This window comes from Malus sylvestris, chromosome 15 (genome assembly GCF_916048215.2).
Source record: "Malus sylvestris chromosome 15, drMalSylv7.2, whole genome shotgun sequence".
Lineage (NCBI taxonomy): Eukaryota > Viridiplantae > Streptophyta > Magnoliopsida > Rosales > Rosaceae > Malus > Malus sylvestris.
Genome location: NC_062274.1, coordinates 35,720,295 through 35,735,902, shown reverse-complemented (window position 1 = coordinate 35,735,902; position 15,608 = coordinate 35,720,295). Strand labels below are relative to the sequence as shown.

General features: G+C 41.7%; 1 protein-coding gene and 1 long non-coding RNA gene across 3 annotated transcripts; one reads left to right on the top strand and one right to left on the bottom strand.

Annotated features, from left to right (window-relative positions):
- Positions 1 to 2,149: 2,149 nt before the first annotated feature.
- Positions 2,150 to 4,437, bottom strand: LOC126602934 (uncharacterized). Its single transcript, XM_050269742.1, has 3 exons — positions 3,970 to 4,437; positions 2,710 to 3,235; positions 2,150 to 2,214 (listed from the first exon to the last, which is right to left on the bottom strand). The coding sequence occupies exons 1-3, from the start codon at positions 4,435 to 4,437 to the stop codon at positions 2,150 to 2,152; spliced, it is 1,059 nt and encodes a 352-aa protein (XP_050125699.1).
- A 6,880-nt stretch (positions 4,438 to 11,317) lies between these two features.
- LOC126605808 (uncharacterized) lies at positions 11,318 to 13,807 on the top strand. 2 transcript variants are annotated; one of them, XR_007617045.1, is made up of 4 exons: positions 11,318 to 11,467; positions 11,619 to 11,764; positions 12,236 to 12,317; positions 13,162 to 13,807. It is a non-coding gene; the product is annotated as an uncharacterized LOC126605808 (long non-coding RNA). The 2 variants fall into 2 exon arrangements; XR_007617044.1 differs by having other exon boundaries at positions 11,601 to 11,764.
- Positions 13,808 to 15,608: the final 1,801 nt, after the last annotated feature.

Below are 15,608 nucleotides of genomic sequence, written 5' to 3'. Positions count from 1 at the left end.
AAATCAAGAAATTGGAATCTGAGCTTGCTGCTTTAAAGGAATCTAATACTTCTGCCCCCACTTCTCTGCAGCTTGAGGCTGCTCACCAGGAGATCATGGATTTGAAGACTAGGCTTGATGCGATCCAAATAAAGAATGAAAGTGCAGAGAAGGAAATTGAGAGTTACATACCTCAGATTCAAGATCTTGAGCGTTCCATATCTGAATTTCGCTCCGCTGCTTATGCAAAGGATGAAGAATTGATTGCTACTTACAACCAAGCGATCCACTTCAAAAAGGTTGTTGACAAGCTTGAGCCTCAAGTGTCGGAACTTCAAAGTGTTTTGAAGACCAACGAAAATTTGAAGAAAGAAATTGAAGAGTTGCAGCGGGTTCGTGCTTGCCTGCTTGAGGAGAATGAGCAGTTGAAGAGTGAGAAAGATGGTTTCGAGGCTTTGCTTATTCAGAACCAAACCGATTTCTACAAGTTGGGCTATGTAGATCATCTCTATGGGCGGCCATCTGACTTTGAGTTTTCCGGTAAAGACTTCGAGACCTTCTCTATTTCTCCAGAAGACTTGCTCGATTTTACCTTTGAGTCTTCTATCGGTGAAATAGTTGGAGGAGTTGATACCCAGGTTGGAGCAGTCGAGGGTAAAGATTCGGAGGATGCCGTTGCTGAAAACACCAAGGCTGCTGAAGGTGTAACGACCGAGCACTTAGGAGATGTCCAAACTACTGAAGAGTAGTCTTCTAAATAGCTTTTAGGATTTCCTTTTCTTTCCTTTGTTGCTTTTGCTTGAACTCCTTCGGTATTTGCTTGTTGTTTATCAATTTTGCTATAAAATTTAATAAACTTGCTTTTTTTGCTTTTCCCATCCTTGCTTTTTTTTTTTTTTTTTTTTTTTTTAACCTTTAGTCCTTATAGGCCAGTGGCAGGCGCGCTACTTTTCTATAAGAAGACAAGCCCACATAGCCTATGCAGCCATAGGTGTTGATGTAGAACTTTTGCAAAGTTGTTAACCATAGGGTTGGCAGCCAGATGCCTTACTTACAGAAGCAGACGAATCCGCGTAACCACTTGGCTATTCAACCTTGGCTCTTTCCAATTCCGTAGGCTGTGTAGCAAGTATCACAACACTTTAGGACTTGGTGTAGGTTATTCTGCGTTTGGCAGAGGTGAAGTTTATCGACTACGTAGCATGTTGGTAGTGGATAAAATCTTCGCGTGTGCACGCTAACTTGTTTAACCTTTCACAAGAATGTGCGGTTGCATAAGTCTAACGTGGTTCTACTGCTCGAAGGGCAAGCCGTAGGCAGTCTTCTGGAAATCCGTAGGCTACCTTAGTGCACTCGGTAGCAACTTTAGGTTTCCAGGGCAGCCGCCCATTGGGTGTGCTGCATAATGTGCCCCCTCCGTCTCTAGGGCCCGGTTCCCTGCGGATTAAGCCGATAGACCCATAATCCTTCAACTAGCTAAGCCTTGAAACAGACCATTGTGGCTACTTCTAGGAATCCTGGCGCAAGCCATCATGCACCTAGTTATTCTAGGGCAGCCAAGCTCATCCACGTCTGGATATTCGGAGTGTTGAGTTTATCCTCCCGCCTTGGAGAGCACAGTTGGTCCCTTGGGGGGTGTAATCTTCTTTTGAAGTGCAGAAAGAAATAAGTAGTTGTAGACATATATTAAAGCCAAGTTACAAATTACTTTTGAATTCTTTATTGAAAAATAAAATGAGCAAATAACTTGGTTGCAAAACTGCATGATGATTGGATAATCCTCGGTTTACGAGGTGGTGCCCATTGAGCTGCTCGAGTCTTCGGGTCTTGATATAGTGTGAAATCACACATGGTATTTCCTCAAATTGTAGGCGTTCCATTGCTTCTCGATCTCTTTATCATTCATGGTAGCAAGAGTATAACTGCCTTTGCCGCCGACACTGCTGATCTTGTAAGGACCTTCCCAGATAGGGTCCATTTTTTTCGAGCCTTCTCTGCGGGCAGTGATGAAAGCTTTTCTTAGGACTAGGTCTCCGGGTTGGAACTGCCGGATCTTGGCCCTTTTGTTGTAGCTGGAAATGAGCTGCTGCTGGTAGGCTGCGATGCGGGTGATGGTTTGTTCGCGCCTCTCTTCTGCCAGATCTAAATCTGTGGCCATCTCTTTACTGTTCTACTCAACGCTTGGCAATAGAGTGTTGATGCTTGGCACGATGATGTTGGGAGGTATGATTGCTTCTGAACCAAACGCCAAAGAGAAAGGAGTTTCACCGGTTGCTCGTCTTTTGGTGGTGCGATATGCCCATAAACATCCTGGGAGCTCATTTGGCCATTTTCCCTTTTTGTCGGTGAGGGATTTCTTGAGGCAGTCGAGGATCGTCTTGTTGGATGCTTCAGCCTGCCCATTGCCTTGAGGATATCTTGGTGTGGACATGTGTTGTTTGATGCCGTATTTTTGGAAGAACTTTGCCAAATCTTTTCCCACAAATTGAGGACCGTTGTCAGTAACGATGGACTGAGGGATGCCAAATCGACAAATAATGTTCCTCCATATAAAGCGTTCTATGTCCATCTGAGTCGTGGTTGTCATGGGTTCTGCTTCTACCCATTTGGTGAAATAGTCGGTTGCCACGATCATCATGCATCTGCCCCCCGTAGCAGGCGGCATAGGCCCTACCAGGTCGATTGCCCATTGCATGAATGGCCAAGGACTCGTTTGCGGGTATAGCTCACTGACGGGTAGTGCTGGTACTGGTTTGTAGCGTTGGCAGCGGTCGTACTTTTGCACTAACTCCTTAGCATCTTGGTGCATAGTAGGCCAGTAATAGCCTGCATTAAGAGCCTTTTGGGCTAAGGATCGACCTCCAGAGTGATTCCCACAAATGCCTTCATGGATTGAGCTTAGAACCTTCAAGTCATCGGGAGGTGCTAGGCAGCGGAGATATGGTCCGGTGTAAGATCTTCGGACGAGAATGCCATTCCACATATAGTAACGTGCCGACTTAATTTGGAGATTCCTTGACTCCAATCTTTCTGTGGGTAATGTGCCGTTGACCAAGTAGTCTATAATTGAACTTTGCCAAGTGGGAGTTACACTAACCTGTGACACTTCAGCTATCGACTCCATTTCTATGCTTGGCTTGTCTAGATATTCCACCGGAATTGAGCGTTTGAATTGGTGGTCAAGGGCGGAGCCTAAACCAGCTAGTGCATCTGCATGTGCATTGTCTGCCCGCGGAACTTGAGTGAGAGTGTAAGTCTGAAATGTTCAAGCTGCTGGCGTACTTTCTCTAGGTATTGTGCCATCCTTGAGTGTTTTGCTGTGTATTCCCCAGTAGCCTGGCTGGTGATTAGTTGGGAATCAGAATGAATTGCGAGTTTCTTCACCACCAAGTCTTTTGCCATTCGGAGGCCTGCTAGTAAAGCCTCGTACTCTGCTTCGTTATTGGATTCTTTGAAACCTAGAGTGATCGCCTGCTCGAGCATTGAGCCATCTGGAGTAACAAGAACTACACCTGCTCCCGAGCCTTTATAGTTGGATGCACCATCGACATGCAAGTTCCAGAAATCTTTATTGGATGGAGTAAGTGTGGCTAAGGTACTCTCGGCTGCTTCTGGGGCGTCGTTGGGCCGCACTGTTGCGTTGCCTAGGCTAGGTGTGAATTCTACCACGAAGTCTGCCAAGGCTTGGGCCTTTATCGCTGTGCGAGGTCGAAAAACTAAACCATATTGGCCAAGTTCCAATGCCCATTTCATCACTCGTTGAGAAGCGTCCGGACCATGTAATATTGATCGTAAGGGATATTGAGTCATAACAATGACCGTATGAGCTTGAAAGTATGGTCTGAGCTTCCGAGCCGCAACAACTAATGCCAAAATTAATTTTTCGATCTTCGGATATCTTGTTTCCGCATCGAGAAGAGCTTTAGAAGTGTAGAATACCGGCAGTTGGGCCCCCAGCTCTTCTCGTATGAGAGCAGAGCTCACTGCTACCTCGGAAACTGCTAAATAAATGTACAAATCCTCCGCTGCTTCCGGCTTAGATAGTAAGGGAGGTGGTGTGAGATAATTCTTCAAGTCTTGGAAAGCTTTTTCACATTCTTCATCCCATTTGTCTCTTTGTGCCCTCTTGATAGCTTTGAAAAAGGGTTTGCATCGATTGGTGGATCGTGAGAGGAAGTGATTGAGGGCGGCTGCTCGTCCGGTTAAGCTTTGGATCTCCTTCAAGGTAGTTGGAGATTTCATCTCTATGATTGCTTGCATTTGCTTGGGATGTGCTTCAATTCCTCGTTGGGTTACTAAGTACCCTAGGAATCGGCCTGAAGATACTCCAAACGTGCACTTGGTGGGGTTGAGCTTCATCTTGTACCTTCTAAGGATATTGAAAGTTTCTGCTAAATTACGAATGTGATCTGATCGCTGCTTGCCTTTTACCATGATATCGTCGACATAGACCTCCATGGTTACCCCAATTTGCTTTTTGAACATCATATTTACTAGCCTTTGGTAAGTGGCTCCCGCGTTCTTGAGGCCAAAGGGCATGACCTTGTAGCAGTAAATGCCTCGCTCTATCACGAACGCAGTTTTCTCCTTGTCGGGCTCATGCATGGCTATCTGGTTGTAGCTGGAGTACGCGTTTAAGAAACTAAGCAACTGGTTTCCAGAAGTTGAATCTATTAATAGATCAATCCGGGGGACAGGATAATGGTTTTTTGGGCATGCTTTGTTGAGGTCGGTGTAGTCTACGCAAACCCTCCATTTGCCCTTCTCTTTCTTCATGACTAGTACGACATTAGCAAGCCATGCCGAGTGTTCTACCTCTTCTATGAAACCGGCCTCCAATAGTTTGTCGATTTCTACCTCGATGATCGCTACTCGTTCGGGAGCGAAATGTCTTCTTTTTTGAATTACCGGTTTGGCAGTTGGATCGATGTGCAGCTTGTGGCAGGCCACCTTGGGATCAATACTGGGCATGTCGGATGGTGACCATGCGAAGATACCTCGATTTTTCTTAAGGAAAATTGTGAGTTCTTCCTTCTCGTCTGGGCTTAGTCGTGAGCCAATTTTAGCCGTCTTTTCCGGCTGCTGGGGATCAAGAATGATGTCTTCGGCGTCATTTTCGGGTTTCCATCCTATCTTGTCTGCTTGAGCGCCATCTTCTCGATCCACCTGCTGTAATTGCTATTTGGCAATTTCTTTGCCCTTTTGGACTTCGGTAACCTCTACGAGGGTAAAGGTCTTCTTCTTTGTTTCTTTCAACATTTGCATAGTGCATCGTCGGGATGAAACCTGGCCAGACTTGATCTTTCCGACTCCTCCTCCCGGGATGCGGAATCGGATTTTTTGATACTTGACAGAAGTGACAGCATCCAGCTTGATCAACCAAGGTCTCCCAAGAATCCCATTGTAGGGAGACGAGTCACTTACAATCGTGAATGTTTGCTTTGAGACGACTGGCGGTGTTTTTACGTCAAGTGTGATATGGCCAATGGCAGTTGAGGTGTGTCCGTTGAATCCAGTAAGTACCTCTGCCCGACGTATGATTGTACTTTCCAGGCCCATCTTCTGAATGACTGAAAGTTGAAGTAGGTTGACCGCACTTCCATTGTCAACCATCATCCTGTCAACTATAGCATGGGCTAGTTGGACAGATACTACTAATGCATCGTCGTGTGGGAAGTAGACTCCTTCCGCATCCTGCTCCGTGAAGCCAATGATAGGTCCAGGTTGGGTATCGACTGCTTGAACTTGTGAGATTAGTAAAGCCTGCTGGATCTTCCTCTTTTTGGAATTATTAGTGGCCCCCAAGTGCTCGAATTCAGCGAAAATGCCATTGATTTGAATCATCTTAGTTGGTGGCTCCTCATCTCCGTCTGCATTCTTTTTTGGCTGCTCAGTTGGCTTGTCCAAATATCTATCGACTTTGCCTTCTTTCACGAGTTTCTCTAGGTAGTTCTTCCAAGTGTAGCAGTTGTTGGTTGTGTGACCAGGACCTCGGTGGAATGCGCAATACTTGGTGTGGTCCAACTTGGAAGTGTCTCATTTTGACTGTTTCGGCAACTTGAACCATGGTTCATTCTTGATGTCACGAAGGATTTGATGAATCGGAATTGAGAACTTAGAATAGTTATTGGTCATCAGGCCTTCTTTGGTCGTGGGTCGGTCCCTGTGCTTGAACTCCTGCCTGCCTTTGTTGGGTTGTTTTTCATCATTCTTTTGAGCAGCTGCCAACTCTTTTCGAGGCTGTTCGGGAGCCTTTTCTGCTTGTCGAGCCTTGTCCTAAAGCGCATGCTTTTCTGCCAGAGCAAAGGAATATGCTAGAGTTAGGTCTTCTTTCATGATCATTTCTCCAAACAGTAGGTGGTCTGCTGGTAGTCCTTTTTGGAAGGCTGCACTTGCTATCGAGTTGTCGCATCTGACGATCTTCGCCTTCTCTGCTTTGAATCTCTTCACGTAATCGCGAAGCGACTCTTTTGAGTTTTTCTTTACGTTGAACAGGTGATCGGACTTCTTCTTGATCGATCGATAAGATGAGTATTCTTTGGTGAAAACCAAGGAAAGATCATCAAAATTCTGGATAGATCGTGCCGGCAAGGTATGAAACCAATCTTGTGCCTCGCCTTGTAAAGTAGTGGCGAATATTTTGCACATAAGGGCGTCATTATTCCGATAAAAGACCATCGCACTTCGGTAATGCTTCAAGTGTCTTTCGGGATCCCCGTCTCCTTTGAAAGATGTGAAGTGCGGCATGCTAAACTTGCGCGGAGGCTCTACCTGCTCAATCTCATCCGCGAAAGGTGACCTGCTTATGTTGGTCATATCTCGCCTTAGTGCCTCATCAACCATTTCGTTGCGCCGAAAATCACGCATCCGTTCATTGAAAAGCCTTTCTACCTCTTCTTGGATTTGCTTTTGTTGGGGTAGCGAAGCCTTTGGCTGCCCTTGGTCTTTTTCTACCGGTCTAGGCTGCTCTTTTTCTCACTCGGTTCGTCTACGCTGTGGCTGCAATGGATGAGATAGATTCATAGCAGGCGAGGGATTTCTTTGCAGGCTACCGGTTGAACTAGAGCCGGATTGAATGATTGTTTCCTTCCATTTGTCAGGCTGTCTGCTCCGATGTGATGTGAAGAATACTCTTTGTGAGCCTAATCGCGAATGAATGCTCTGCCTGGAAGGCTGCCCATGTTGATTATCAAAGCGTGGCCCCAACCGTGAATGTATACTTGCCCGTGGGCCTAACCGAGAATGCACGCTCCTCCACGCGCTAAGACGAGAGTATACGCTATTTCGGGGGCCCAATCGAGAGTGTGCACTGTCTCAATGCTCAACTTGTGATGGTTTGAATGGCTGATTTCCAGAACGCTGCTTAAAAGGCTTATTGTCTACCTTTGTTCTACTTCGGGAAACTTCATCGTGGGCGCGTTGCATCTTAGTGCGTTGTAAAAGTTGATTCACCAAGGTAGTTTGTTGTGCAAGGGCGCTCGTCAATTCTATGACTTGTCGGGACAAGTTTTGTTCGCCATTCGGATTGGAAGAACTTGGATGGAATGCACCTCCTTGAACAATAAAAGGGTGGTTGACTCCAAGTGCGAGATTTGAGTTGGGGAATGTCAAATTTGCAGAGAAATGTGGTGAAAACGCCTCAGCCTCGATGATTGGTCCGGATGGTTGAAATTGTCTCGGGCCGATTTGGGCAGCTTGGGAAACCATGAGAGCAGGCTGGGCTGCGGGGGCAGGTTGGATCACTGGGGCAAGCTGGATCGTTGGAGCAGGCTGGGCTACAAGAGCAGGCTGGATAACGAGAGCAGGCTGCTCAATGCGCGGTGCACGTGAATGCGAGGCTTGGGCTTGGGTCCACGTAAACTTAGATGGCACGGCTCGGGCCGTGGTGAAGGCTCCATGGACCTCGCCTCGAGTGGCTACTGAAGTAACCACCGTGGTGGTTCCCATGGTGGCTGTGGTGAAGGCCCCATGGACCTCACCACGAGCGGCTACCGAAGTAGCCACCGCGGTGGTTCCCATGGTGGCTGTGGTGAAGGCACCATGGACCTCGCCGCGGGTGGCTACCGAGGTAGCCACCACGGTGGTTCCCATGGTGGAAGCTCGTGGTGATGATGTCGCTCCCCTTATTGTCGCATTTTGCTTCACGGATCTCCGCAATTCCCTTTCTTGAATATTAGAATTTTTACTTGCCGAATTTTCTAAATTTCCAGCCATTATATTTTTCTTATACGTTTTATCAAAGAACCTTTGCAAGTAAAAAATTCTAATAATAATAACGTATGAAAAATATTCAAATGGACTAGAAAATAAAGAAAAAAACATTTTTGTGCGAGAGTCTTCTACGAGTATGGATTTCAACTCTCAATGAAAGCACCAATTTGTGGATGCAAATTTTCTCCTCCTCGATCTTGGACGATTTTGCACCTACAAAACAACTAGCACCTTAGGTTAAGGCCAAAAGCCTCACGCGCCCACGATGAATGGGGGGGGCTTTGGCCGAAGAAACTCCGATGCCAAAGTTAGAATTTTTAGAGAGAAATAGTGTTTAGAGTATTTGAGATTTTTTGCAAGAGGTTTGGACTGAATTTTTGGTGAGAATATGTGTCTATTTATAGAGTTAGGGTTTGCCCTATTTTGAATAATAGTAACCGGCCTTAGGGTTTTTGTGGGGGTTAATTTCATGTTTAATTTGCCAATTTATTGGCTAATTAAATATGAAAAGAATAAATGGGTGGTTATAAAAATGATTGACTATTTTAATAAGGAAAATGGGAAAGATGAGGATGTGAATAGTGGGGGCCGGTTTTGGGCTATTAATTGGGTGATTTTATTGACTATTAAGGATGATTTTAGGAGACATGGTAGGTATATATTATTTAGCTAATTGATTAGCTAAATAATGAAATAGAAAATACTAGGTTTTGGGAAATACCTTATAGAAAGGATTTGATAAAAGAGGTTTTTAATTGTTACCTTTTTTGGGCACTTTTGACTTGATTGAAAGATGATTGCCCACTGCTCGCACGTAGGAATCCTAGTATGCTTCGTGGGTATTTTTGTCCTCTTTTGTCCAAGAGTCCACGTGTCGCCTAGCGAATATTTTTGGCTCCACAGCTATGAGCCTTAGCAAGAATATATAGTTTCTTGTCAATTTACTTATGATATTATGCATGCAGGTTTGAATTGTTAATCACCGGTTTAAACTATCTAATTGTCTTGATGATTGGCCACCATATTAGGATATTTGGAAAAGTAATTTGATGCAATTTTGGGGGAAGGCTATCCATGGAATTGACTAAGGCTTCTTGTGGTTAATATGTGTAACTTCTTAGGATGGATGACACGTCTTAAGGGTTGTATGGTTTTTCAAAAGGTTTTCACAAAACTTAATGAGTATTGCATGTTCACATTCGATCTAGACACCACGAATGGGTTGCATATTAGATATACGTTCTATGTTGGAGGTTCCAAGTAGGATATTGTCGACCCTAAAAACTATCAAGCCTACGTGGCACATAGGCCGAGTAATTAATAACCTAACTACGTCATTTGGTTATGTGCGGGGCGTGCCAACTCTTCGACTAAGCTTGGCCGGGGAGTAGAATGTGTTGATGTCGTGTTGGGTGCGCTGCTGATTTCTTGATCCTGTAACTGCAGTCGAGAAAAGAACGTGTCTTGGCCTTCGGGTTCTAAAGCCTGAAGACAAGGCTGCTAGTTCTGCGAAGTTCAATATCAAATTCGGCTTTCAATGTATCGAACGTAGTAACCTGGTAACATCTCACTTTGCCAAGAAGGCTGATAAGATGACCTCTACCAACAAGGATTCGAAAATCCTTCTTGACTGAGACTTGGGTAAATAATCAGTTGGTCGAGAAGCAGTGTTGTTTATCCAAATTAAAGGTGCTCCTTAATCGGCTGATTCTCCTGTTCCAATGCTGTTTATCCAAACTGAAGATGTCGCCGGTTGCCTTCATAGTGCTGTTTATCCAAACTGAAATGTGTTGGCTGAAAAAGAAAATAAAAATCTCAAGGTTGTTGAGAGGTTTCGTGTAGAGCAAGAGTTTGCGCAGGGCAATTTGTGCGTTGAATTGGGGGGGCTTGAATGTTGTCCGCGACTTTGTATTTATAAGAATGAACTACCTCACCCTCAAGTTCCACATCACACGATTCTTGGAATATTACACCTAGTAGAATAATCGTCACGTATCCATGCTGATTATCCTATGCTTGTAATTGCATTAGGATAATTGTCCTTTCAGGTCAACTGGAAATCATCACATGCATCATGATAGAGACCTAAATTGCGTGGAACCTTGGATAATCATTATCATCACCTCCACACATTTTTAGCCAGAGATAGAATCCTAATAGAACTCATCTTTATTTGCCGCATGCAAAATTAAAGGCCACCACTTAATCATCCATTGCTAGTGATAATCCACGTATATGGCAAGTTTATTGGTCTTTGACTAATCACAAAAGCCATTCTGACCACATCAACATTTCAAAATCCATGTGTTCCTTTGCAGCCACCTGATGCAGTACTAAGATTCTTGGCATCCTGCCAAAGATATTCGGTGGTGCTAATTATCCTATCATCATCTCGTAATCTTTATCCATGCATGTATGATAACCTTCTACCGCATCACGTCACTTATTTTCTTATTTCATCTGTAGGCCAAAGCCTATCATGACCATCATATCCGAGCCATACCACGTGATAAGAGTCCTCAACTTCAACTGTATTGTCTACTTCCAGATCATAGATATAGTTTGCATCCCATTTATCTTGGATAAGAAAACGTTAAGATAATTCCTCATTGAAAGATAATTATTATGATAAAACCATAATAGTACCCTTTATCAATAACAAAATTATCTTCACTTTTTCATTCAAAGGTCTAAAATTCTGCTCATTTAGCGGCCTCAATTACTCGGGCCGATAGTGTAAAATCGGGTTGAAACAGATATCTATTAGGAAAACCTAACCTTCAAAATATGCATGGGTAATTTATAAGTAATTGGAAGAACTACATAGGATTGTTAAGGTGATGGCAGAACCTAGTGCTCAAATTTATCTTCAAAACTATTTTCTTTTTATTTTCTTTACTTTGCCAATTTATTTAGTTGTATTTAATTAAATTCGTTTTTAATATTTTAGGTGTCACAGCCCGTCCTGAGATAATTTTATTGATGGTGTGAAAGGATGATTTTACCCTTAAATGTGGGTAGTGGTGTGCCTACATGACTTAGGTTTAGGTCCGAGTTATTTTCCTAAGTATGTGGAACTAATTGGAATTAAGTTGTTTTGTTGTTTTGGTTGGTTGGAGTGGACAATTTTGGACCACACACACACTCCATCTCCCTTTCTCTCTCCTTCCCATGCACTCTCTCTCTCTCTCCTCCCTTTCGATTTTCTTCTGTTTCCATCAACTTTGTACGGACGAACGCCAAACTCACATTTCACGCACGGATCAACGTCAAGAAGGTAAGATTCAAACTCCTTGCAAGTCCCTGAGTTCATAAATGCCATTTTTAAATCGTGAAACCTTCAAAAACTCGAGAAACCATTGTCCCCGATTTGAGTATTGTTCACAGGGTTGTTATTATGGATGTTTCAGGGGATTTTAAACTAGTAGGAAGCTTTAGGACGTTCCTACAAAGCTCAAAGGACAAAAACCAAGTGAATTGGATGTCGGGAACCTGAGATTGGCGAGTTTTAAGTTTGGCCGGATTATCGTGGATTTTTCAAGCGAGATCCAGTGAATTTTAGGTCCTAAAACTAGTAAGGGTTTGTTCTACTTGTCTTAAGCTTCATTTTGGTATATAATTCGTGAAATTTGGTTGAGAATCGGACGAGAAATGAAGGTTTGAAAATTTTGCAGTTTCCGACGATGGCGACGGTCGCCGGAGTCCGAAGGTAGGGGATGACGGAATATTCCGTCAACTTTGATGAAATATTCCTAATGGCATAGGTTAGTTTAACGGATTCCGTTACTATTTAACGGAATATGCCATAGAATATTCCTAACGGGGTTAAGGGATTCCGTTAGGGTCCCTGCGCGTGGCCGCGTGTAGGGCCATGCCCTTGCCGGCGCATGATGGCGTGTGAAAGCTCTAAAAATTATTTTTAAAATATGAGGATGTTCGTGAGGTTGTGTAGATCACGTTGGTATATTCAAACATCTCATTTAAACAATGTATGAGAAGTTATTAGCTAGTATTGGTTATGTGCTTTAAATTAACGTTTTTATAGTTGTTTCACATATAGGGGAGACTTATCCCGAGGACGAGCGCAGTCAAGGGCGACTAGGGGGCTACGACCCTTCGACATACCAGTGAGTGGGCTTTTGGTTTTCAGTATATACTTGTATACTTGATATTTTCCCAAAAAATGCATTTAAATGAAAGTATGCCTTGAAATGCCATGCATATAAATTTATGTTCAGTATATGAATTAGTATATGATGCATAATATATATTTGTGGTGCTGTGAACGCTCAGGTAAGCCCAGGTGAGTTTATGAATTATAAATGTGAATAACGGTTGTGATTAATTGAGAAACATTGAGCTTATAAACCTGCACCCCGATGTTAGTGATTAGCCAGAGATATGGCACAGGCTTGTATATAATGTCACCTCCCGCATCCTATGCTTACATTGGATCCAATTTAGGTGCACAGTCTTGTCGTACAGACCATTATAGGTGGTTCCGACTCGTAGGTGACTAGCGATTTATCACACAACTATCATGAGAACGTAGTATTGAGCATAATTATATTACACACAGTCTTGTTGTACAGACCTTTTCAGTGGATCCAACTTGTGTGCAGTGTAGTGCCGTACAGGTCATTTGTAGTGACTCCGGCTAGATTGACTAATGAGTTATGAATTTAGCCGTACAGACTTCTGTAAGGGTTCCGGCTAATGTATTATTTTCCATGAATTTATTTTCACCTAAGTTACTTATTCTTTTTATATCTGGGCTTGGCATATTTATGATTATGAATATGTGTAGCATGATTTGAATTGATATATATAGATATATGTATATGTTTATATTCTATTTCTGGAAAAAAGTATACATGTTTTACGGTGAGGGGTTAGAGCATTTGATAATGAAATGATTTTCGAAAAGCTTTGTTTTTGCCCACTCATATTTTCTATTTTGCGCCCCTCCAGGTTTTAGGTAGACTTGCGGTCGGTGGCATTTGAGGATCTCGGCGGTTCTGACAAATTATATATTTAGTAGGACATCTTCTGGTACTATATAACTAGTACTTGTCCTACTAGACTGCACCTAAACTTGCTATGCTCTGATTAGATGATTTACACTTGTATCTCATCCCTAACACTTTCTGTTTATTAGTGCACATTAATTAGCTTTTGGTTTTTATTTATTCGTATATTTCTTATCCTTATCGCTTCCGCATTGTGCACATGGCTACGTCACCCTCACGTGATGGCCACCACGCCTTGATCTTTGGTCGGGGTGTGTCATTAGGTCATAAAATCACCTTTTTCTAAACTTTATTTTCAAATAATTATTTAAGATTTGGTATTCACATAAGATTCATTCAATCCATGTGGAGAACGGCCTTGCAAGAGCCGAGTATACTGCGATTATCTTGTACTCTTACAAGTATTTTAAGTGTTTTTTTATCCTTACTTTTGCAGGTGGTAAAAATCCTATTAGTCAACATGGTTGCAAATTGTATATGTGCAACATTGTAAGCTTATGTCATTAACCCATGCAACTTTTAAACGGGGTTTTTATTTTTCCTACTATTTTATTTGAAGGAACATCACAAATAATATGCACGTAGGACTTGTGTCCCGCCCAATGTTTAGTTTACTCAACTCTAGCACAAGTATTCAACATATTGCTAATTAGTTTGGTTTCGTTACAACATTCATATTCATTGTTTGTTTTCTGTATTTAATTACTCTAATTTAGCTACTTCGTTTCTTTACTACTCATCTTCACCATAGATGAAAATATCGATAATATCGGCGAAATATCACCGATATTATCGTTTTTTTCATATAACGATATTTCGCGAGTATTTCTTTAATTATCGCTATAATATCGCGATAATATCGATATTATCGATAATATCGCGAAAATATCGATAGTATCGCGATATTATAGATAATATCGCGAGATGAACCTAAAAATATTTGAAAATTTCTGAAAAGTCTCAAACATGCACATAAAGGGATTCGAACTCCTCCCATCTAACTCCTTCAGCGCCTTGACCACTATACGACTTACGTTTTTGTGAAAACATGCTAAACTATTTATATATATGGTTTTGTTTTGAATTCTTTTTGCAAGAAACAAATTTGCACATATTCCAAATTTTTTGTGGAATTATATTTTAAATTGTGTCAATTAATTACTTAGTCAATGGCATGTGGTTTTTAATTTTTCTATTTTTTATTTGGTCACTTACATGTATGGTTGGAAAAAATTCTCAAAAATCCCAAACCAAACCGAAAAAGTCCCAAACCAAAACCATCCCGAAAAATACCGAAATTTTCGATATGGGATTGGTTTCCAAATCCCATTTGTTTGGTAATCCCGAAATCCCGAAAAATACCGAAGTATTCGGTTTCCTATTGACTTTTGGGTTTCGGTTCTTGAAAGTCATTGTCATGGTTGCTGACTACTCTTCACAATACACTTACTCTACACATAGAGATGATGAAGATAGTGAAAATTTTGAACCTCATAGGAACTCTATGTGGTATTTAGTCACTCATGTATCTTACCATGCAATGTATAAAGTGTAAAATATTGTACTAATTCATTATATATAAATGATTATGGTGTGTTTAAACTTCTTTCATTAATTACTACATATTTTCTACACTCACAATATTTGACAGCTCGCTATATAATCAACTTAAATCAGTTAAATCCATCATGCAATGCATTTCATTTTAATTTTTTGTGATAAACTAATAGATGATTGACTAAATAAACATCCTGCAAAGTTTCAATAAAAATTTCCAAGTTTTTCTTACAATTTCCGTGGTTTCCATGTAATTTTTATCGATATCGATATTATCCCGATATTTCCATCGATATTTCCTTGTTTTCGGACTACCGATATTTCCGATATTACCGATATTTTCTTCCTTGATCTTCACTACTAGGTTACCCTCGAGACATATAATATAGCATATACATTGCTTAAAAGTAATAGGATCCTATCTAGATTCTCTTTGTAAGGATCCTAGGGATCAGTCTATCATATTCGTTCATTAGTCATCATGCAGCTAAAAATCATGTTGAATTTTTTATTTAAAATTGAACACTAATAGTACCTAACGAAAGTTGACCGCATAAAATACGATGAACGGTTAAGATGAATTAATCCCTAAGATCCTCAACAAGGACAAATAATTTTTTTTTGGGTCAAAAAGGACAATTAAATCATATATTATGTAAACAAAAAGTTGTTAACGTGACATTTATATATCATTTATCACATCAGGCCGGGGATTAATTAGAATGTGATGTTGTTAAAAAGTAAAAGTGATTTTAGCATATTGATTTGTTGTATGTTTTGTTTTCTACTTGATTAGTTAGTATACTACTCGTCGGCAGAAATTTTAGTCCA

What these genes read in the sequence shown, in the direction of transcription:
- LOC126602934 (XM_050269742.1), bottom strand. Translation starts at nt 4,437, where the DNA reads ATGGAGGTCTATGTCGACGATATCATGGTAAAAGGCAAGCAGCGATCA. An exon ending in TTTATTTAGCAGTTTCCGAG is followed by an intron (nt 3,236 to 3,969) that starts GTAGCAGTGAGC and finishes TGAACATTTCAG; the next exon opens with ACTTACACTCTCACTCAAGT. An exon ending in AGTACCAGCACTACCCGTCA is followed by an intron (nt 2,215 to 2,709) that starts GTGAGCTATACC and finishes CGTTTGGTTCAG; the next exon opens with AAGCAATCATACCTCCCAAC.